Source organism: Oncorhynchus mykiss, chromosome 6 (assembly GCF_057628025.1).
Source record: "Oncorhynchus mykiss isolate SJ-2025 chromosome 6, ASM5762802v1, whole genome shotgun sequence".
Taxonomy (NCBI): domain Eukaryota; kingdom Metazoa; phylum Chordata; class Actinopteri; order Salmoniformes; family Salmonidae; genus Oncorhynchus; species Oncorhynchus mykiss.
The window spans coordinates 31095502-31120507 of record NC_143027.1 but is presented as its reverse complement, the minus strand read 5'-3'; the positions used below and the strand labels follow the sequence as shown (position 1 = coordinate 31120507).

The window sequence follows — 25006 nt, the reverse complement described above, 5'->3', positions numbered from 1 at the left end:
TTGAGTGCGCATGCTAAACCTGCTCTGTGTGTCCCCCCCCTCTCTCTCTCCTCCCTCTCTCTCCTTCTCGCCACTCTCTCTCAGGAACTGGTGTCCCCATACGGTAACTAAGACAGTGACGTGCCAGGTGCAGAATGGGACAACCATGCAGCGTGTCTACCAGACATGTCGCTGGCCACAGGGATGCACAGGGGGCAGGTGAGTCTCTCTAACCCAAAATACAGCATGTCAAAACCTCATGAACACACCCTACATCTACAGCTTGATGAATGAGCCACACGATCAGAGGAACTGGCTCCTCCTTACACTGTTTGTGACATTGGCCTATGCGTGTGTGTTCCTCAGCTACCGGACAGTGGTCAGACCCTCCTATAAGGTGGTGTACCGTGCCGTCACCTCTCTGGAGTGGAAGTGCTGTCCAGGCTACAGCGGCACCGCATGTGAAGAAGGTAAGAGGGCAACAGAGGGATTTATGCACTTACAGACTTCTCAGATCTTCTCCAGATCTTCTCCCTGTCTCTGTACTTCTCTCATTTCTGGTCCCTGTAGTGTCTTTCTCTCACCTCTCTACATCTCATTTTCTCTCTCTCTCTCTCTCTCTCTCTCTCTCTCTCTCTCTCTCTCTCTGCGCTTGACTGGCAGTGCTCGCTCACAACTGAAAAGCAGAACAATGAGGACATAAGGTTTTGGTGAGAAGAGAGAGAGACCCCAGGATGTGAGAGTGATTAAGGGCTGAGGTAGTTAATCATGTGGATGTGTAGGCCTGGAGCCTGGTTCTGACGCAGCCCCTCAGCCGTGGGTTGGAGGGGGAAACCGTGACGACCAGACAGCTGCCAGGATGCCTTGGCTCTCCCCTCCACTTCTTCCGTCTCTCCACACTCTCACTTCTCTTTTCACTCTCCCTCTGGTTTGATCTCTCTTTTTTTCTCATCCCTTTCTCCAAGTTATCTTTTCTGACTTATCTGAAGTTCAATAATGTATCTAGGTCTTTGTTCTATTCCCCATTTCCATCAGCACACCTCTCGGTCTCTATCTTTCTCTGTGTTATCCAGTATTCCCAGTTCCCCACTGTGTTAGTCTCCTAGGAGTTCCTCCGAACTAATATATGAGTAATATGACTAAAGTGTTTGGTACTTTCCACTAGGATACCCCTCTGTTTGCCTGCATCATAACAAAACATTCTCACTTTCCAATAGTCTTGCAAAAACCTCACATCAGGATCTCAGGGCAGAGCCAACAGCCTCCATTTTATTAATCTTCTAGGTTTTTATGTGTCCAACTTCACAGTCATTGAAGCACGTAAGGTCAATTATTTTTTGTGGTTTAGAGTTATATAGTCCAGCTGCAAGTATGTTGTCATCCTCTACCATGCTAATTCTCTGTTATTGCTCTTCTGGTCATTTCAACTCCAGTAGCTCCCCCCGTCCATGCGACCACGCCCCCACACACACCTCTCCTCACCCCTCTCACCCAGAACAGAACAGAGCCTAATGATTTCCCTTGGTGCTGGCTGGCCCCCTGTCTCAGCCTTGTCTGGGGTACAGGGTGGAGTGACTGTTTGTCCCAGGACTCGGGGCTGTTAGTGTTCTAGGTGGAACTGTAAATCGTTGAGCTTTGTGACACAGATTACAATAACCCTTTACTATGGTAAAACATTGAGTTCTCAGTGGTGTTGACATGGGACTGCTGTTTCCCTCTCCAACCAGCTCACTCCTCCCAGGTGAGCTAACAGTTTCTCTGGGGCCTCCCAGGGCCCCGCTGCCTGCTGCTGGGTGCTCTAAGGGGGCCTCTTTTGAGAGAAATTACTCCACTTTTCCCACCAGCACACCCTTTACACATGTTGACACAAGGTGTACACATGTAACACATACTCGGATACAGGGTACAAGACACTCAAAAACACCCATACGTGCATGGATGAAAACAGGCTACCGAGATACACACACACACACATGGAAAGCAGACACACACACACTGTCAACATAATTATCCAATTACTGTATGTGCTGTGGAAGATTCCCTCTGGTTGTCATGGAGGGCTGTAGTGGGGGTTTGACTGGAGGGCGGGGGGGGGATTAGGCACTTATCAGAGTGTCCTTCCTGGTGGCTCAGATCACAGGCAGCGCTGAGTGGAAGTGACAGCTACTATTTGGAGAGAGCTGCGCTGAAGCACCGTGGATAGCATCCAGGACCGCCTCCGGCGCTCTGCAGAAGAGGCCCCTGACAGCACACAATCTGATACCCCTCCTCTCAGCCCCCTCACCCCCTTTCTTAGGGAGCAAAAACCAGCGACATGGGGATGACTGGAGATAGGATTGCACAAATTGTTGACATAGCGTTGTCAAGGAAGGTTAGAGCGCCACTCACAGGTCCATTGAATGTGAGGTCAAGTACAAGCTGTGTGCTTGTCCCTCTGCTGCCTGTTTGCTGTCTGCCTCTCACAGACTGTGGGAAATGTGCATGATCCTCTCATTTACTTTACCTCCCCTACCTCTACCTCCTCTGTACTGCATCATTACCCTAACTGACTCCCCCCCCCCCCCCCCCCCCCGGCTGGTCAGCATTACTGCATCCGTCACCACAGCAAACAGGCAGACTGGGAGGATGAGAGTAGAGGTGAGATTGAATGATGGCAAACCTCCCCACTCAGGAAAAGGCAGAGCGGTGAGGGCGCTGGCTGTAATCTTAGTGCTCAGTATTGTTGTTTTCATTTGCTCACTTTTCTGAGTTCAGCCTATGTCCCATTACATATGTGTACTCTCTGACCCGGTTGTGGCGTTTTGAGTTTGGTCCCCCCTTGCTGCTCCCCTGCCTGCTGACTAGGGGTTCTGACTGTCTGGTCTGTCTGACCTAGAGATAACACATCTCTGTTTTAGTTTAGAGTCCCCTGAATGTGTTTTTCCCCAGTCCCAATGACCCTGGGAGCAGAGTGCACCAACCCAGGATGAGTGAGCGCATGCTATTGGACGGGTTCAGGTCACTCTGGCACCTGAGAGACTCTCTCATCCAATCAGAGGTTCCCATGAGATCTATGGCCTGTTGGCTCCACCAGATCCAGCCCAAGGGCTCCAAAAACAAAACATTACATCACACACAGGGGGGTAACAGAAAAACAGTCAGAGAATCAATGTGGAGTAAGATAACACTGTATTAAACCACCCCTCATATTGCTCTCTGTCTCTCAGGCCCCCACCCCAATCTCAAGCCTTGGCTCAAATTCCAGACCAGTGGTGTGATTACTAGGTCCTAATTGTTTTCTATGAGGTTGGGGAGATATTGTGTTACTGCTGGACCTGGAACACGATGAGCTTGATGGAGGCACTTTCATAAGCTTTCAGATAACAGGGATATCCCTTCACCCTTCCAAATAACACTATCAAAAGTAAACCCCATTTAGATAGCAATTTTATTATAACAGAATTTCAAATGTATTCCGTACAGGCTTGACTATGACATCCAATCTAGCTGTCAAACACATCAGTGTGGCTACAGTATCAAATACTGCATCAAATGGAGATCCCAGTCTCTCTGACATATAAACTGTGATAGTATTCATGTCTCCCTCAGGTCAGGTGTGTTAGTTGGCGTACTGTCCTTGTCCTCTGCTGTGACTGAGTTATGTGAGGATGACGCTGGGAGACTCCAGTTGATATCATGGACTGTACTTGATATATAGAGATAGGCACTTGAAAGCAACTCACCACCATGGCAGAGTAGCTCAGGAGGGGGCTGCAGCCAGGCAGGCAGCACAGTGAGACATTAGGGAGGAGGTTTTGCTGAATTAGCGAGGTTGTCGATGCTCTGCGGGAGTGTCCCCATCAATGTCTCTCATCCAAGCTGAGGCTGCGGTTTCTGGGCCGCAATTACGCCGTGGCCGGGAGGTAGAGGCGCGGCGTTTGCAATAAGCCGCGGAACTGTAATCTGTGTTTTCACAGCTCTGCGTGGCTTATCAGAGGCCTACACTCTAAGCCCCTTGCTTTTAACATCACTGGGCTGCAGCTTGCCATTAGGAAGGGGAGTGTGGGAGTATGTGGGTGCTAGTGGATTTGTGTGTGTGGGTGGGTGGGAGAGCGAGGTGTTGAGGATTTGTATAGTGAAGGATACAGCTGTTAAGTATGATTAGCTGTTTTAATGGCTGCAGTTTCTAGTAGCTGTAAATCGAAAGACCCAGTGTAAGGTCCCGGGTTTGGGGCCTGCACGACGCCAGTTCCCCTCTTTGAGTGCCGATCTCCACTCCCACTCCTCTTGGACCACACGAAGGAGCGCTGTCAAAAACAAAATATGCTGACCCAACATGAAGCCACCATTTTCCAGAGCTGTCCCTGAAGTGGTCCTTCTCCCTCCTCTCATCCACACACCCCGGGTCCCCCAATCCCTGTGTTTAACAGGTTGTAAAACCACTGGAACACTCACACGTACAGTGGGGTCTGAAATGATTGACACCCTTGAAAAAGATGAGCAATAATGACTGTATAAAATAAATCATTCAAATACTGAGCTACGTACTGTATGTCTCACATGCTCAAACAAAATGGGAAATTATATTATTTTCTACAAATACAATTACTTAAGTAATACTTTTTTTTTTCAAAATGGTAGGGGACCAAATTATTAGCACCCCTAAAGATTATTTTAAATAAAGTAGTCAAAAGTGTAGTATTTGGTCCCATATTCCTAGCATGCAAGGACTACATCAAGCTTGTGATGCATGTGTGCTGTTTGTTTTGGTTGTGTTTCAGATGATGTTCTGCCCAATAAAAACGAACGGTAAATAATGTATTGTGTCATTTAAGAGTCACTTGTACAATTTTCTTAACACTTCTACATTAACGTGGATGCTACCATGATTGCAGATCATCCTGAATGAGTGTTAATAATGATGAGTGAGAAAGTTACAGAGGGTCAAAGTTCATACCCCCAAGACCTGCTAATCTCCCCTGTTATTGGTAATGGTGAGAGATTAGCATGTTTTGACCACTTTATTATTTATTTAGGGGTGTCAATAAATTTGACTCCTATCTTTTCGAGAAAAATTATTACTACTTTTTCAACTAAATCTCTTTCTCTGAACAGTTGATTAGTATTAAAAAAATATATATATTTTTTGGGAGAATACAATATAGCTCAGTATTTGAATTATTATTGCTCATCTTTATCAAGGGTGTCAATAATTTTTGACCCTACTGTACATACACACACATACATACGCACGCTTACTGATTTATTTATAAGGAAATATAGACACACACGTCACATTTCACACACATGCATGTTCAGATACACTCACAACACAGGAGGTTGGTGGCACCTTCATTTGGGAGGACGGGTTTGTGGTAATGGCTGGAGTGGAATGGTATCAAATACATCAAACACATGATTTGATATCATTCCATTCGCTCCCTTCCAGACATTATTATGAGTCGTCCTCCCCTCAGCAGCCTCAACTGACTTAAAATCACCCACAAAACATGATTTACACAGACACACATACCCACAATGGCATCCTATGCATACACACAGACAGGCATGCCCCCAGCAGAATGCAGACAGGCCTGTGTGGAGATTCATGGGCGTGTAAATGGCGAGCGACAGCAGCACAAGTGCCAAGCCCAAATTGGAAACAGCTGAGGCGAGGGGAGCTGAGGGCCCCAGATGAGATTAGAGGTGGGAGTGTCTAGCTCCTCGCTTCTCCACTCAGTGGGGAATAGTCACAACAGCCATTCATTATAAAATGACACCAGTCATTTTACCAATGTGACCAGCCATCAATTAACTAAAGCAAACAGAGAAAATGAAGCATTTTTCTCCCTCTGTTTGCCCCTCTGTCGTGCTCCTCCTGTTGATGTTTGTGTGCTCCTTTGTTAGGGTGGAAATGGTAAAGAGTTGTTTTACACTATTTCAAAGTATATTTTCGAGGAAACCAACAATTGCCACAGGTCAGATGAGGGTTGAGATTCCTTGTGCTGCATGCAGGTCAGTTTATTTATGGTTTCCCTGGCCTCTGTTCTGAGTCCCTAGGGAGGTGTAAATTATTGAAAATTATGCTTCTTCTTCTTCTGGGGAAATGGACCCAGCAGGCAAACTAGAACTTGTAAGGCTGCAGGGATGAAATTAGTGCGCACGCACGCACGCACACACACACACACACACACACACACACACACACACACACACACACACACACACACACACACACACAGTCCTGCCCCGTGGCAGACACTATGAGCTCCTCTGTCCCCAATAAATCAGAGGCATTTCCTCTCACCCTGCAGTTTAACAGGGCCTGTGTGGGCTGTATGAGTGACCCGTAAACCCACAGGCACTCTGTGGCTCTTTTCAGGGCCCTGCACAGCAAAGGACTATCAATGGGAAGAGGCAGAGAAATGCAGAGGGGGAAGAGGAAGGGAAACTAGGGTTTTGACATCTAAAAAAATAACCCTCCACTATCCTATTATTTTTCTTTGGGGGGGGGGTCAGTGCCACTACTGACATCACCCTTCATCTCCCTGTGTTAGCCTCAGTTCTCAGGAGTAGCTAGCGGTGTTGAGGTCAGTCATGATGTGGTGTGGTGCTGCAGCCCTCAACTGTCTCTGCTCTACATCCTAAGTGATGTCATCAGAGGTTTCACTAGGCCTGTCTGCTGTCCCTCAACCCCTCAGAGTGTAAACCAATTACCATCCCTCAACCCACCAAGGCACCATTCAGAGGTAGTGAGTGACATGTAGTAGTTAGAACACATAGCTGTCCTGTAGCCATGGTGTATATGTCTCTGTGTTTTGACGTTGTTGAGTCTGAGACAATGGCAGCATTGATGGGATGGCCTGAGCTCCCAGGGGGCTGGTGGTAATGTACTGTACAGCCCTGATGAGTTCACCTGGCCTAGCGCTGCCTGGCTCCCAATGGGACTGCCCTCCCTCCATCTGTGGATCTCTTTCACAGAGGGACCATTCCCTAAACCACCTCTCCTCTTCTCTTCTCTTTTAATCTCTCTTCCACCTCTCTCCTCGCCTTACCGTGTCAGTCTCTCCACTCTCTTCTCCTCTCCTGTCTTCTCACATCATCATTCCTCTTCTTTCCTATCCTTTAGTCTGCTGGGTCTCTCCTTCCCTTTTCTCTCTCCCTGTGCAGTGTGTCAGTACTGGCTGCCTCTCAATCCTCCACACTGCCAGCTCTCTCTTTCTCTCTTACTTATCTCTTTATTATTTTATTAAAGCCCTGGGCAGCCACAGATATGAATCAGAATGAAATCTCTTCTCTTCTCCTCTTTTCTCCCTCCCTCCTGCAGTTGTGTCCAGATGCTGCAAGGCAGAATGTTTAGTGTGAAACCAGCATGTAAACAATGCTAGCAGTTGCTATGTTGGTGCTGTGTATCATTCTGTTAATATGCAGTATCTGTTTGAGGTTTTGTGTACTCCCAGAAGTCTTAATTGTCTTGTTGCACATTTGTCATGTATACGAGTGCAAAAACATATTACGACACCACATGAGAAAGACTCAAAGTGTTTTGGTCCAATGGGCTGGGATTGAGGAAGGAGCTATCTAACCCAGGCCACACCTCCCCCCACCACCACACTCCCTTATCCCAAACCACAGACAGACCGTCAACCACAACAGAGCATTGGACTGCGGTGGACGGACAGGTGGTGATGACATCATTTATGACCCCTCATTTTAAGGACCTCCCAAAATCACTCTTCTTGCTCTTCTGGGTGGATGAGGGGACTCAGGTTGCAGTAACATTGGTGTCCCCACTCCTCTCCCCTCAGTGGCTGCTGCTGACGTGGTGGAGGGAGGTAGTGCTGAGTCAGAAAGAGAAGCGGTCTGGTGATAGTTAGTTCTGGGTTGAGAAGGGGCAGAAGAAGGAGAAGTTTTTTGGGGGGATGAGCTGAACTTACACACAGGCTAATTGGAGACATGACTGGCTCTGTGAGCAGCAATCAGAGAAAACAGAGGACACTGCTTCCCTCTGGGCTCTGTGGAACCAAATGCCTTGACTGGGGGAAAATGACTTCCCTTCATAGGGTGGGACAGGGAATAATGGAAGGTATAGGAGCGTGTCTCTGAAGATCAGATGACTGATATATGAGACCAAATGAAAGTGATTGGCTGGCAGACAGGCTATGCATTTACAGTAGGGTGTGGCGGAGAAAGATGAAGTGTGAAGATCTCTGATAAGACCCATGAGTGACCCATCCCTCATCATCTGTGTCTTGTGTGTGTGTATATGTGCGTGTCTGGGAAGTGACAGTCCTCAGTGACAGTCCTCCTCAGCACAGCCTCCTCAGCACAGCCCTGTATCTGGCACCGAGTGTACGTTCACACATGCGCCAGACAGATGAGGAGCGTTTCCCTCTGCAGTGTGCTGTTTACCTACTAATAGAGCATGGAAGACATGCATCATTTAGGAGAGAGCTCATATCTCCTCCTCTGTCCTGACTCCTCCACTGTCACGCCTCAGAGACCTCTGGACTCCATCATACTGCCATCCCACACACACGCACGCACGCACACGAGCACACACACACACACACACACACACACACACACACACACACACACACACACACACACACACACACACACACACCTCCTCTCTGCTCTCTCCTCCTCTCCTCCATGCACAGAATGAAGGACAGACTTGGGAGGACCATCCTCCTCAGTGAATTTTTCATTTTTTTTAAAATAGTGAAACTTATAGTTACTATTTTTAAATAAAACATTATTAAATATATTTCCATGTCACAAAAATAATTGATTAAAACACACTGTTTTGCAATGAAAGTCTACAGTAGCCACAACAGCACTCTGAGCTCTTGCAGCATGAACTGACATGTTGTCCACCCAATCAAAGAATCAGAGAATGAATATAGTACTGAAAACATAACATAATTAGCTAGCAATGCAGTGCAGTGCATAAAATGTGGTGAGTAATTGACTCAAAGAGAGACGAAGACAATAACTGAACAGTTTTGAACAAATTAATTTCTTCAAAAATGAAGGAGAGGCGAGAGAGAGAGAGAGAGAGAGCTATATTTAGTTGTATTTTTTTCACTTTCACTTAGCTAGTGAATGCTGCTAGCTAGTTTAGCCTACTCAAACACCTGGATCAAACAGAGAGGGATGGTAAGTGAGCTAGCAGGCTATGGCTATCCAACACTGGTACTTTTCCAAGTCAAGGTAAGCTTTTGGTTTTATTAATTTATTGCCACCGGGTCTGCCGGTGTAACTTCTAAACTGCTGCTTACTGCATGATTGTAGCGTTCTAGTAGCTATGTTGACTGACATTAGCTAATATGGTGACAACGATGTAGGCTGTGTGTAGCGGTTATGATATGAAGGTTTGACTTGGAACGTTTTTTTTTGTCTGGTCACATATGTTCTGCACTGAAGCCAACAAGCAAAGGGAAATGGTGAGAGGAGGAGCGCACGTAGATGCAAGAAGGAATTAATGAGCAGAGTGATCATGCTGTTTGTATGTGGCTGCTATGAAAGTGAACTATATTTGCTTGTGGTCAGGGGTGTATTCATTCTGCCGATTCTGTTGAAAAACATTTCTTAAATGGAAGTAAACGGAATGAAACAGGGATAAACATACTTGAATTTGTCCAATAGGAACTCTCGTTTGCAGCTGTGGGACTATTGATTACATTCAAGATCAGCTAGATCACATGTCAAACTCTTTCCAAAGAGGGCAGAGTGTCTGTGGGTTTTTGCTCCACTCTTGTACTTCATTGATGAATTAAGATCACTAATTCGTAAGGAGCTCCATGCACCTGGTTGTCGAGGTCTTAATTGAAAGGAAAAACCAAAAACCCGCTGACACTCAGCCCTCCATGGAATGAGTTTGATACCCCTGAGCTAGATGCAGACAAGAGTGTGCAAGGCGGTATTGAATGTGCCACTGTCTGTCTGTCACCTTGATGACTCAAAATGTTTCTCTCGACCTGTGCGCCTACGTTAACGTTCATTCATAGACTAGTTTGTAGCAACCTCATGATGGGTATAGGGAAAATTAGGGTATCATGCCTAAACCTATCAATGTTACATTGAGCTGGGCGAATGGAATATGAGTGACAGTCATTCAATATGCTATAACAGAAGTAAGGCCATGCTCATTAAACGTCACCTACTGCCACTGGTCTAAACATACTGTAGTCTTAGTGCTACTGGATGGGAGCACAGCAGAGCCTCCAGTCACAGCCCTGTCTAGCTGCTGCTGTCGTTGGAGCGAGGCAGGGAGAAGAGTGTGCTCTTCAGTACTGGCTGTATTATTTCTGTTGGCTCACCTCCATGTTGTCTGTCTGAAGGTTTCACCTGACAGGGACTGTCTGGGTCTGAGAGACGGTGCTAAGATTCCTTAACATGACCAGCATGCTGTCTGTTGCCTTATTCTGCAGATGGATACCTGACCTAAAAGAGGAGCTGTGAGGTTCTGCGTGGTTCTGACTCTGAGTATCAGTCAGACTGATACACAAATCTCTCTGTCGCTGTCTCCTCAAATAATGTTTTTCCTTTCTGGACATAAACCCGTCAAAACATCCTATTTACAAAAGAACAGAGGTATTATTCCAAGCTAATGCGTCTTTTATATGAAACTTCCCCTGCTTTGTAAACCTAGCTGCTAGTGTAAACAGAGACTCATTAAGACTGTGTTACCGACGCTGAAACCAGATGGGTTCTGAACCAGAGACTGTTGAGAAGTGCTAAAAGTCCTAGCACAGTTTAGATCCTCCCCATCTCTCTCTCCTCCTCTCTTTCTCCATCTCAGTAATCTATTCACCCCATTGAAGATGGGGAGAGAGAGAGAGAGAGAGAGAGAGAGAGAGAGAGAGAGAGAGAGAGAGAGAGAGAGAGAGAGAGAGAGAGAGAGAGAGAGAGAGAGAGAGAGAGAGAGAGAGAGAGAGAGAGAGAGAGAGAGAGAGAGAGAGAGAGAGAGAGAGAGAGAGAGAGAGAGAGAGAGAGAGAGAGAGAGAGAGAGAGAGAGAGAGAGATGGCGGTGAAAGACATGAGCAGCCGAATGAGTTGAAATTTGCCCCTGCTCCAAAGGGACACGTTTCTCTGAGTGCTGCCAGGAAGAGATAGAGCAGAGAGAAGAAAGAGGATGGAGGTAGGGATGTCCTCTCCTCCCCTTTTCATTGTTAGTCCTGACACTTGGCAGCGACGGCTGAGGGGTTTGGATGCCACAGCGTTTTTTCAGCCAGCGGTGAGAAAAATAAGGTCCTCGTAATAAAGAGAAGAGGAGAAAGAGGGCGTTTATTCTCTGTTTGAAAGGCTTGTTGAAGGTTGGTAAGGTCATAACCTGAAAGGAACAAGTACTGACTGGACAGATTGATCAGCTGACCTAACTGATGGTGATGAGGAAGGTGATTCAGTTGAAGTATTGGATTAGAGGGTTGAGGTCTATAGTACATCACAGCTGCTTGCAGGAGTCTGCAGCCGTTCCCTGCTCTACACATGGGTGATTGCTAGGAGGGGTATAAGGCCAGAGTAAGGAGTGGTACAGGGTAGGGCCAGTGTTATAAAAGAATACCATGCATTATTTCTTAATGGCTTTACCCATGCTATCCCTGGAAACCTCTCAACACATTCTCATGTTCAGTCAAACATACTGAAACCCCTTAAGGGTGTATGTTCTAAGTATGTCAGACCTCTGAGGACAATGTCCCCCTGTGCATTGGTCAAAGCTGAAGAAAGGAAGTGTGTCTCTAGTGTTTCATATATTGTATGATTTCCTCTCATAATAGATGGAGATGAATTTCTAAGATAGTCCAACTGAGTTGTTTCAGCCCTGTAGTACACTCAGTTCCCTTCTCTTTTTCGCTCTCATTTCCCCTCTACTCTCCCTCATTCACTGGCGGGCCGGGAATGCTGCGGTTACCATGGACACCTGCCAGAGGTGCAGAGATTCCTGAGGCGTTTATGAGCGACGGTCCAGTCTGGCCTGGTTCTGACAGACTGCTACTCTTCCTCTCTCCCTCTCTCTTTCTCTTTTTGTTAGTATAGCAGTGATGGAGCCCTCACACACTCTCAGATCCACTTAGGGGATGGAGAGGACATGCTGTGAGATGCTGGTTAGGATCACTCATCTTTCTCAAAGAGCTTTTTTTGCAAACTGGAATTCCTTTCTCATGGCTGCACCTGACAGAGCAGAAATCTGACCCGCTCGTAACAGTACAGCCAGGTTCAACAGCTCTGCACAGTGTTCCATAATGTTCCATAGAGCTGCACAGTGTTCCAGAGTGTTCCATAGAGCTGCACAGTGTTCCATAGTGTTCCATAGAGCTGCACAGTGTTCCATAGTGTTCCATAGAGCTGCACAGTGTTCCATAGTGTTCCATAGTGTTCAATAGAGCTGCACAGTGTTCCATAGAGCTGCACAGTGTTCCATAGTGTTCCATAGAGCTGCACAGTGTTCCATAGAGCTGCACAGCGTTTCATAGAGGTACACAGTAGAAGGGTCTTACAATGGGAAAGAGCATGTCAGCGCCAGGCAGCTAGCTGCCCTCCTCTGTGAATGTGTCTGAAGGACAGACAAAGGGCAGAGATGCATCATCCCCCTATAAAATACTAACATCAACACCCATTGTCTGCACTGTGCATAGTTTGTGTGTGTGTGTGTGTGTGTGTGTGTGTCTGTGTGTGTCAATGTGGTGTGTGTGTGCTCTCCAGACTACTGTCTTTTAAACTTTTAAACTGGGAAATCGTTCCACCAAGCCTGACTGATAGGGTTTTGTATGAGTCAGTCATGGCAGAGATAGGGATTATCAATGAACCCTGTTGCTATGAACGCAGCCAAGGAGTCACACGTCTCAATTATGATAACTCGCCCCCTCGCTCCTCTTTCCACCCTCATCCACCCGCAGAAATATGGTAAAAGGCTTTAGTGCTGAAATTGCACTGTTACTTTCATTTTCCACTTGCTTCAGCGTCTCATCATCTCACCACCAAGTGATGTCATTTATAATTATAAAGATTTCATAAAGATTATAAGTGAAATACTTTTTACGACAGCTTTTATGTAAAGACCATTTTTATGTAGACAGGAGTGTAATGATTTTAACATGATTGTCCTAAATTGTTACTTGTGATTTTTACAGCTTTCATGAGTAGTTTAACAGGCTGCTGATAAAACAGAAATGGTCTGCTAAGTCAAGGACCTTGTTCCTATTAAACTCTACCAATTATATTATACTCCCTCAAAAATGACCTAGAGACTTCAGTTCAATTATCACTTTCATAAACCCCATAAAGTCCTAAAAAGGGTTGAAGACCCTTTCAGATACAATGGCGCCAGAGGAGATGGCTGCCGTTTCACGGCCTCCTAAACAATTATGCTATTGTGTGTGTTTTTTCGCGTTGTTTGTAACTTATTTTGTACATAATGTTTCTGCCACTGAAAAGAGCTTCTGGATATCAGGACAGAGATTACTCACATCGTACTAGACAAAGATGTTTTCTTTACCGAGTCGGACACGAAGGATTTACTTCAGACACCCGACAAGGCCCAAATCCCAGTCATTTGCATGAGAAAAAGACAGAGATATCTGGGACGCAGGTCGTGGTGCCTTGTAAGGATCTGACAGCAAGTGGGTAATCTGTCTCTACCATCAGTCCTATTCGCCAATTTGCAATCACTGGAAAACAAACTGGATGATCTACGGTCGAGACTATTCTACCAACGGGACATTTAAAAACTGTAATATCTTATGTTTCACCAAGTCATGGCTGAACAATGACATGGATAACATACAGATAGCGGGTTTTACGCTGCATCAGCAAGATAGAACAGCTGCCTCCGGTAAGACAAGGGGTGACGGTCTGTGTATATTTGTAAACAACAGCTGGTGCATGAAATGTAATATTAATTCTCAAGGTTTTGCTCGCCTGAGGTAGAGTATCTCATGATAAGCTGTAGAACATACTATTTACCAAGAGGCAGCGCTCCTAGTGGCCGGGGACTTTAATGCAGGGAAATCTAAATACGTTTTACCTCATTTCTACCAGCATGTTAAATGTGCAACCAGAGGGAAAAAAACTCTACACCACCTTTACTCCACACACAGAGACACATAAAAATCTCTCCCTCGCCCTCCATTTGGTAAATCTGACCATAATTCTATCCTACTGATTCCTGCTTACAAGAAATAACTAAAACAGGAAGCACCAGTGACTCAGTCAGTAAAGAAGTGGTCAGATGACGCAGATGCTAAGCTACAGGACTGTTTTGCTAGCACAGACTCTTCCGATAGGATTGAGGAGTACATCGCATCAGTCACTGGCTTCATCAATAAGTGCATTGATGACGTCGTCCCCACAGTGACCATACGTGCATACCCCAACCAGAAGGCATGGATTACAGGCAACATCCGCACTGAGCTAAAGGGTAGAGCTGCCGCTTTCGAGGAGCGGGACTCTAACCCAAACGCTTAGAAAATTCTGCTAAGCCCTCCAAAGAACCATTAAACAGGCAAAGCGTCAATACAGGATTAAGATTGAATCTTACTACACCGGCTCCAACGCTCGTCGGATGTGGCAGGGCTTGCAAACTATTACAGACTACAAAGGGAAGCACAGCCGCGAGCTGCCCAGTGACCCGAGCCTACCAGACAAGCTAAATTACTTCTATGCTTGCTTCGAGGCTAGCAACACTGAAGCATGCATGAGAGCATCAGCTGTTCCGGATGACTGTGTGATCATTCACAAGCCCGCAGGGCCAGACGGATTGCCAGGACGTGTACTCCGAGCATGCACTGACCAACTGGCAAGTGTCTTCACTGACATTTTCAACCTCTCCCTGACCGAGACTGTAATACCAAAATGTTTCAAGCAGACCACCATAGTCTCCGTGCCCAAGAACACTAAGGTAAACTGCCTAAATGACTACCAACCAGTAGCACTCACGTCTGTAGCCATGAAGTGCTTTGAAAGGCTGGTCTTGGCTCACATCAACACCGTTATCCCAGAAACTCTAGACCCACTCCAATTTGCATACCGCTCCAACAGATCCACAGAGGATGCAATCTCTATTGCACTCCACACTGTCCTTTCCCACCTGGACAAAAGGAACACCTACGTAAGAATGCTATTCATTGATTACAGCTCAGTGTTCAACACCATGGTGCCCTCAAAGCTCATCACTAAGCTAAGGACCATGGGATTAAACACCTTTCTCTGCAACTGGATCCTGGACTTCCTGATGGGCTGCGGGTTGCAGGCTCCAGGTGGTAAGGGTAGGAAACAACACATCTGCCACGCTGATCCTCAACACGGGGGCCCCTCAGGGGTGCGTGCTCAGTCCCCTCCTGTACTCCCTGTTCACCCATGACTGCATGGCCAGGCACGACTCCAACAACATTATTAAGTTTGCAGACGACACAACAGTGGCAATCCTGATCACCGACAACAGTGAGACAGTCTATAGGTAGGAGGTCAGAGACCTGGCGCCAGGATAACAACCTCTTCCTCAATGTGATCAAGACAAAGGAGATGATTGTGGACTACAGGAAAAGGAGGACCGAGCACGCCCCCATTCTCATTTTACCTATCTATTTTTGACTTAACTCTTATTTTTCTTAAAACTGCATTGTTGGTTAAGGGCTGGTAAGTAAGCAGTTCACTGTAAGGTCAACACCTGTTGTATGTGGCACATTTGACAAATACAATTTGATTTGATTTGACGGAGAGGGAGAAAGAGACAAAGAATGAGTGTGAAAGAGAAATGGAGAAAGAGAGAATGAGGATAAGTGTTTGGGAGATATAGGGCAGATGAAGATAGAGGGCGAGTAAGGGAGAGGATGAGGACTAGAGGTCTTCATGAGTCCAACAGATCTAAAATTTCGAGATCCAACACGAGAGTGGGTCCTGATCCTAAATTCTGACTTTTGTCTCGGATCTGGGTCTGATATAATTGCCACGAGTCTCAGGTACAGTGCCTTGCAAAAGTATTCGGCCCCCTTGAACTTTGCGACCTTTTGCCACATTTCAGGCTTCAAACATTTCAATATTATTGCTTGCACAGTGCTCCTTGGGATGTTTAAAGCTTGGGAAATCGTTTTGTATCCAAATCCGGCTTTAAACTTCTTCACAACAGTATCTCGGACCTGCCTGGTGTGTTCCTTGTTCTTCATGATGCTCTCCGCGCTATTGACGGACCTCTGAGACTATCACAGTGCAGGTGCATTTATACGGAGACTTGATTACACACAGGTGGATTGTATTTATCATCATTAGTCATTTAGGTCAACATTGGATCATTCAGAGATCCTCACTGAACTTCTGGAGAGAGTTTGCTGCACTGAAAGTAAAGGGGCTGAATAATTTTGCACGCCCAATTTTTCAGTTTTTGATTTGTTAAAAAAGTTTGAAATATCCAATAAATGTCGTTCCACTTCATGATTGTGTCCCACTTGTTCTTGATTCTTCACAAAAAATACAATTTTATATCTTTATGTTTGAAGCCTGAAATGTGGCAAAAGGTCGCAAAGTTCAAGGGGGCCGAATACTTTCGCAAGGCACTGTATGTACAATTAAAATATATTTACAGATTTGCGGCGATTGGATCCGACCTCTGTTAATTTAATGTGTGTGAGTCGATGAGAACTGCGTGAGCTTGTTATCTGTCAGCCAGTTGCAACTCAATAAAACTTGTAGCTTATGTGAAACTGGTTCCGGCTACTTATGACATATGCACCTGGTGCTGAGGAGAGAGAGAGCGAGTGGAAGGAGCCTTGGCCTAGGCTACTGTTGATTGAGAAAATTGAGGCCTTTTTCATTTAAGTAAAATTAAAGTTAGAGGAGAAAGAGTGTAGTGAAAAGAATCTGACAAGGGGACTGTCCTCTGGGACAACTTTTAATATTGTATTGGACAAAGATGAGAAGAACGTTGGCACGGCCATATGGACTGTGTGTGCAACTCGCTAATCAGGTTTGATGCAATTTTCTAACTTTTATGTATTTATTTTCATATTTATTATAATTTGTTTTATCGTTATTATTATTATTATTATTGTAGACCTATTTAAGAATCTAAGCAATTTCCTTATATATGCACAAAGTGTTTTGTTTCATTTTGTTGATACATTTTTGTTGGCTAAATTAAGTTTGAACTGTCTTTTTAATTTTGTGCTATATTTAGTTGAAGATTAAAAATAGGCCTCTTGTGTCTATGGGTATCTGGAAGTCTATTGGTATCTGCTAGCATGCTAGTAGATACCCATAGACTTCATGGCATTGCGCTAACGCTAGTTAGCATTGGCTCGCAAAACTATCTCTAATTTCCTTCACACTGGACACAGAGACATACAAATGGTATCCACGAGTTCATCTGGCTCAATGGTTTCCATTGATCATCATTGAGATGTTTCTACAACTTCATTAGAGTCCACTTGTCATAAATTCAATTGATTGGACATGATTTGGAAAGGCACATAACTGTCTATAAAAAGGTCCCACAGTTGACAGTGCATGTATTAGCAAAAACCAAGCCTTGAGGTCGAAGGAATTGTCCGTAGAGCTCCGAGACAGGATTGTGTCAAGACACAAATATGGGGAAGGATACCAAAACATTTCTGCAGCATTGAAAGTCCAAGAACACAGTGCCCTCCATCATTCTTAAATGGAAGAAGTTTGTAACCACTGAGACTCTTCCTAGAGCTGGCTGCCTGGCCAAACTGAGCAATTGGGGAAGAAGGGCCTTGGTCAGGGAGGAGACCAAGAACCCAGTGGTTACTCTGACAGAGCTCTAGAGTTCCTCTGTGGAGATGGGAGAACCATCACTGCAGCACTCTACCAATCGGGCCTTTATGGTAGAGTGGCCAGACGGAAGCCACTCCTCAGTAAAAGGCACATGACAGCCCGCTTGGAGTTTGCCAAAAGTCACTTAAAGACTCTCAGACCATGAGAAACAAGATTCTCTGGTATGATGAAACCAAGATTGAACTCTTTGGCCTGAACGCCAAGCGTCACGTCTGGAGGAAACCTGGCACCATCCCTACAGTGAAGCAAGGCTGTAACGTAACAATGTGGAAAAAGTCAAGGGGTCGGAATATTTTCCGAATGCACTGTATAATGCTTATCTTTATAAAAAAATAATAATAACAAATTAGCCTCCTTCTGTATGATTATATCTGTATAGCAGTAGTAGCCTATCTGACAATTATAAAGATATGAATGTCATGTCGGGATATCTGTATCTTTCTCTCGGTTGCTCTAGGCCTAGTTCTCTTCCTTTATATGTTAAATATGAATATTATACAGTGGATGTTTAGGCCTATATGCCTGTAATGCCCTGATGCATTTAGGGCTCAACCCTCCGACAGCCAAACCATGTGGTGGACAATTATTGTTTTGGGAAAGTAAAAACCAATAAAACAATAGGCCACAAAGTTTTGAATATGCTACACATCGAAACAATGAATGTACATTTGTTGTTGTTGTTATAGGCAGTTTTTAAGGACACGTAACTGTGGATCACTTAGCCAATATCAGTCATTTATGATGGGGCTGGCAACACCGGTCTGAGGTTTTGTTCCTTTTTCTCTCTCGGATCCCAACCGGCTGTTCTTGGGTCCATTCGGAACGGGTCTCAGTTTTATAAAAATGTATTTATGCATATCAGGTGGGGTGGGAAAGCCACTAATTCAGTTCGGAACAGGTCCAACGTTTTGGACCCGGTGAATACCTCTAGTGTGAACTCTTCAGTAGTGTTTTTCATCTTCCCACTCCTGTATTGTTTGAATTAGAGTTGCTCTCCAATGGTTTGTATGACAGCTGGATCCTGTAATTCCCCATCACTCAAACCTACACTCACTATGCAGACACACACTCACACTGTCTCACACACTCACACTGTCTCACACACTCACACTGTCTCACACACTCACACTGTCTCACACACTCATACTGTCTCACACACTCACACTGTCTCACACACTCATACTGTCTCACACACTCACACTGTCTCACACACTCACACTGTCTCACACACTCACACATGGACACGTTACCACATACTCACACCCTCATACTAATCCACATTCACACACCGTGTCCTACTTACGGTATGAAACATATGCTATCACATTCTCTCACTCAGAGACACATGCATGTGCACAGAAGCACTCACACTCACTCCCTTTATCTGTACATGGATGTCACTATGTTTGATTTAGTTCTCTTGCCTCACCAGTTCCTGGGCCAGATGTCAGTGTGAGGGATAATATACTGTATATCCATTCTGCTTTACTACACTCCACTCTCATACGCCGAGGGACCCAGGTCTTTCCCAGCCATGACCTCTGGGCCTCCTCCAGAACAAAACACATACTGCCAGACACATCAGGAGGACACACACACACACACACACACACACACACACACACACACACACACACACACACACATACACAGGTAGAGAGGTACAGTGGAGCAGACAGAGAAAGTTTTGGCCCAATGATTTATAAGGTCTCTGTACGTGTGTCCCAGGCACAGTACTGTCTCTGGAGTGGAGAGTAGAGCTGGACGTGTTTTCATGGGACCACTCACCCAGCCTGCACATTATTTAGACCTTACACACAGTTACAGTTAGCAGCCAGAAAACACCCCTTTAAATGCAAGCCTCTTATTACTCATAAATTAAGGGGATTTTTTCTGGTGATCATATTTGTGTCCAATGAAATAATGACATTTTACCCAATCCTCTATTCTGCTATGATGATTTCATAGAACCAGTGTGCCATAGAACCGTCCAACATGTCCTCCCCTGCTGGGCCCCTGAGGGTGAGCTGAACCCTGTTGACCCTGAGCTGTGATCACACAAGCCTTTTTATAAGCTGATGAGAGAACAGCAATTGATGGCTCCGGATCGCTCTTTTGAATTTCTTTTGTTTGTCCTTTTCTTTACAGTAAAGCCCATGATAGTCCTGCCATTTTTCTTCTTTTCCATTTTGATCTGCCTCATCTGTCATCCCTCTCTCCTGATCCTCGTTCACACTCCTGCATGGGAACCTCCGATCTGTGTGTGTGTGTCATTTATCCCTGCATGTCTTCACATACACAGCTCTGTCTGAAGGCATGTTGTGTTCAAGTGCCTTTCAGAGATAAGACTCTCATCATTCTGCCTGCTGGGAAAAGAAGTGAACAAGAAAGGGGCAAAGACACAAACAGAATCCTCCTTTATTCTCTCTCTCACCCCTGTCCTTCTTTCACTCTCATTCAGTTTCCCTGCCTCCATTTCTTTCTGTTTCTTCCTGTGTTGGTGGTCCAGCGTATTGAGAAAGCAGGCATGTGTCTCGGTCATGCTGTTTTTGAACCCCAGCTTCGGCCTTAGCTGTATTGCTGCCTGGCCCTGGGACTGGCCCTGGACTGGCACTGGGACTGGCATTGGGACTGGCCCTGGCACTGGGACTGAGAATGAGAATGGATGTCAGAGAAAAGCTAGAGCACTTCATCACTACAGCATTGTCTCTACAGCTCTGGCTGAGAGATGGGAGAGAAAGAGAGTGAGAAAGACAGAGAGACAGAAAGAGAGAGAGAGAGAGAGAGTCGGGGGGGGGGGGATAGGCTGTCTCTATAGGCCTCTCTCTCAGTCCCCTATTGGCCGTGGTGTATTTCAGCCAAGAAGCCTTTGAAAGCCCAAACCCCCACGTCTGCTATACGACTCTGAGAGCACTCATCACACGCATAATAAATTTGGCCTTTAAAAGAAACTACTCCCTCTTTTAGACACAGTAAAACAATAACGACAGGGAGGGGTGCATGCATGCATGCGAGGAGGGCATTGGGTCTGTGTATGCATGTGTGTGTGCGGGTGTGTGTGTGTGTAGTAGGTGTGTGTGCCTGCGTGCGTGCGTGTGTGTGTGTCTGCACCTTGTTTTATTTGCGCTTGAAGGATGCAGAGCAGTTTAGGCATCTAGACACACACGTGCGCACACACATGCACCTTCACGCTAGTGATGCGCGGGTTGACTCATAGGGTCATTAAATACTGTGTGGATGAAGGGCGGGTGGCTGGCGGGTGTGTTGAATGAAGAGAAAACAATAGCTTAAAAAATCCATAAATGTATTATTCTTGTGCAATTTATATCTATAGGGTACATTGAGGTTTTTCTTTCATTATTTTAGGCAATCTGGCATTACTGTGTAAGCCTTAGGGCCTATAACGGTATGCCAAATAGCCTACACGCCAATCGCTTTTGGGAACTAGCACGCACACACACACGATCGCACACACACAGACAGACAACTCTGGCTCTTTTCCCTCCAGCTATTTAAGCGACCACATTGCAGCCTGCCACTGGGGAAACACTCAATGATCCTAAACTGGAGATTTAACTCTGAGGAAGGCCCCATGTTGAACCGAGTAGCCCCGTCCCCAGTCCTCTCTCCTGATCCACTGGCCCCTGCTCCCTCACTCCCCAAGCCCTGCTCCCTCTCTCCCCAAGCCCTGCTCCCTCTCTCCCCAAGTCCTGCTCCCTCTCTCCCCAAGCCATGCTCCCTCTCTCCCCAAGCGCTGCTCCCTCTCTCCCCAAGCCCTGCTCTTTCCCCCAGCCCTGCACTCCCCCCACAAAACACAAACAGCCTACTGACCCGGTGAGCAAGAGGGCTCTCTGTATTTCTGTCTGTCAAAGGAACCAGATGAGATATAGACCCACGCGCCTCTCTAACACTGCCCAGACCCAGGCCCTGGCTGGTTCAGATAGGGGTGAGATAAAAGGTGTGGATGCATACATCTGTAGCACAAAGGACCATGGTGGAGTTGAGATGAGATGAGCGAGGCTTTCATCTAGGCTGATATCAGGGAGAGCAGCACATCACATCAGTAAGATAAGATAGCACTATACAACCATCCACACACACAGACACACACACACACACAAACAAAACTGTCTGAGTATTTGCTTTGGCTTAACCATTCATTAAAGCCGGAGGATGGTGGGGAGGGGCGGGGGGGCCAGCTCAAGCCTGCCTGCCTGTCTGGTCTCGCTCGCCTGGTACTGAAAGCTCAGGTCCTTTAAAGGTCATTTCACTGCTATTCTTCTCATAACACCATTGGATCCATTTCAACAAGCAGGGTTACTCTTATGAAATACTGTATGTATTTATCTTACTATTCCATAGTATTGTTACATTAATTCAGCATCCACATTACCCACCAATACAGGAGAGTGTGTTGTGATTACTATTGTAGTGACTACACCTACCTGCCAGTCTGTTTTATGTGTGTCCAAGCACAGCTGTTGCTTTAATTATTTAAAAAAAAAACATTTTAATGATTTCTTAAATCTATCCGATCTGTTCGTAGCCATAGAACTGCACAAGTGTGTGTGTGTGTTTATTTCGGTTGAGGTGGAGATGCTCCGGATATCCAAGGCTATACGTAGATAAGCCATTGAAGTTCCAGCATGCAAAGAGGACAAGGTTGTGAATGTGTGTGTGTGCGCTTTCCTTTATACAGTGCCTTGCGAAAGTATTCGGCCCCCTTGAACTTTGCGACCTTTTGCCACATTTCAGGCTTCAAACATAAAGATATAAAACTGTATTTTTTTGTGAAGAATCAACAACAAGTGGGACACAATCATGAAGTGGAACGACATTTATTGGATATTTCAAACTTTTTTAACAATTCAAAAACTTAAAAATTGGGCGTGCAAAATTATTCAGCCCCTTTACTTTCAGTGCAGCAAACTCTCTCCAGAAGTTCAGTGAGGATCTCTGAATGATCCAATGTTGACCTAAATGACTAATGATGATAAATACAATCCACCTGTGTGTAATCAAGTCTCCGTATAAATGCACCTGCACTGTGATAGTCTCAGCGGTCCGTTAAAAGCGCAGAGAGCATCATGAAGAACAAGGAACACACCAGGCAGGTCCGAGATACTGTTGTGAAGATGTTTAAAGCCGGATTTGGATACAAAAAGATTTCCCAAGCTTTAAACATCCCAAGGAGCACTGCGCAAGCGATAATATTGAAACGGAAGGAGTATCAGACCACTGCAAATCCACCAAGACCTGGCCGTCCCTCTAAACTTTCAGCTCATACAAGGAGAAGACTGATCAGAGATGCAGCCAAGAGGCCCATGATCACTCTGGATGAACTGCAGAGATCTACAGCTGAGGTGGGAGACTCTGTCCATAGGACAACAATCAGTCGTATATTGCACAAATCTGGCCTTTATGGAAGAGTGGCAAGAAGAAAGCCATTTCTTAAAGATATCCATAAAAAGTGTTGTTTAAAGTTTGCCACAAGCCACCTGGGAGACACACCAAACATGTGGAAGAAGGTGCTCTGGTCACATGAAACCAAAATTGAACTTTTTGGCAACAATGCAAAACGTTACGTTTGGCGTAAAAGCAACACAGCTGAACACACCATCCCCACTGTCAAACATGGTGGTGGCAGCATCATGGTTTGGGCCTGCTTTTCTTCAGCAGGGACAGGGAAGATGGTTAAAATTGATGGGAAGATGGATGGAGCCAAATACAGGACCATTCTGGAAGAAAACCTGATGGAGTCTGCAAAAGACCTGAGACTGGGATGGAGATTTGTCTTCCAACAAGACAATGATCCAAAACATAAAGCAAAATCTACAATGGAATGGTTCAAGAATAAACATATCCAGGTGTTAGAATGGCCAAGTCAAAGTCCAGACCTGAATCCAATCGAGAATCTGTGGAAAGAACTGAAAATTGCTGTTAACAAATGCTCTCCATCCAACCTCACTGAGCTCGAGCTGTTTTGCAAGGAGGAATGGGAAAAAATGTCAGTCTCTCGATGTGCAAAACTGATAGAGACATACCCCAAGCAACTTAGAGCTGTAATCGCAGCAAAAGGTGGCGCTACAAAGTATTAACTTAAGGGGGCTGAATAATTCTGCACGCCCAATTTTTCAGTTTTTGATTTGTTAAAAAAGTTTGAAATATCCAATAAATGTCGTTCCACTTCATGATTGTGTCCCACTTGTTGTTGATTCTTCACAAAAAAATACAGTTTTATATCTTTATGTTTGAAGCCTGAAATGTGGCAAAAGGTCGCAAAGTTCAAGGGGGCCGAATACTTTCGCAAGGCACTGTATGTGGCCATGCTTATCCCGCTCTTGTGTTTCTCCATGTGCTGCGGTCGGAGGGGAGACAGACAGGGGCCTGAGATCTCTGCCAACTCTACCTCTGGTTTAGTTGCTTTACTTCCTGTCTTTGACACTGTCTACTTCCATGATAACGACTCCTCCACATCCCATGTGTTGTCATTGCAGATCAGAGGAAAACCCTTCAGATGTACATACTATTGAGTAATCTTGTATTTCGCTCTCTCTTCCTCTGAGAGCGCAACAGACAGCTGTGTGATTCTACCTAGGTAAAGGTCGAAAGTCATGTCCGGTTAAATCATTCACATTTGTTTGGTAATAACAACAGGATAAATACACATGTAAGTAAAGTCCATTCTCCTTTTTTTTCTCCTTTGTGTAATTTTGTCAGAGATCAGTCCTAGTGTTTGTAGTAATCTTTGACCAGTCCCGTTGGATGTTTGTTTAGCCTTGAAGGAGACAGATGTGTGGGCCAAGACAGTGTTACAATAACTGTTCGTCATTATAATTATCAGGGACTTGTTCGCTTGTGGCTCAGCTCTATTGCTTCACTCATTGTACAAGGCTACCTTTCATTCGTAAACCATCTCCATGAATGACTGCAGGTTGACGTTTATTGGGATGAGTCTTGTCCTGGAGGCAGAACTTAGCAATTTCGTCAGATGTTCCAACTGCAAACTAAAATTAGTCTATATTGTAAAAATGTATGGTCTTAATTTAAGGTTAGGGTAAGCATTAGGGTTAGCAGTGTGGTTAAATTTAGGGTTAAGTTTAAACTCTGATTTTCTGACTTTTGGCTATGTCAGCAAGTGACCATTCTGCAGAACTGCCTCCAGAACAAGATTCATGACAAAAAACGCTAACCTGCGGAATGACTCTCCACACAGTGTGTAAAGTGATCCCAGATTTAAATCTGAATTATT

The 25006-nt window shown here is 45.3% G+C and overlaps 1 protein-coding gene across 4 annotated transcripts in view; it reads left to right on the top strand.

Annotated features, from left to right (window-relative positions):
• The window catches only part of LOC110525725 (uncharacterized), a 77557-nt gene that overhangs the window by 25501 nt on the left and 27050 nt on the right, over positions 1-25006 (top strand). For all 4 annotated transcript variants that reach the window (XM_090237648.1, XM_036979866.2, XM_036979867.2 and 1 more), the window contains exons 2-3: positions 85-198; positions 346-449. In XM_090237648.1, the coding sequence (XP_090093774.1) occupies positions 146-198; positions 346-449 (157 nt within the window). In that variant the 5' untranslated portion in view covers positions 85-145. The remainder of the gene's footprint in view (positions 1-84; positions 199-345; positions 450-25006) is intronic.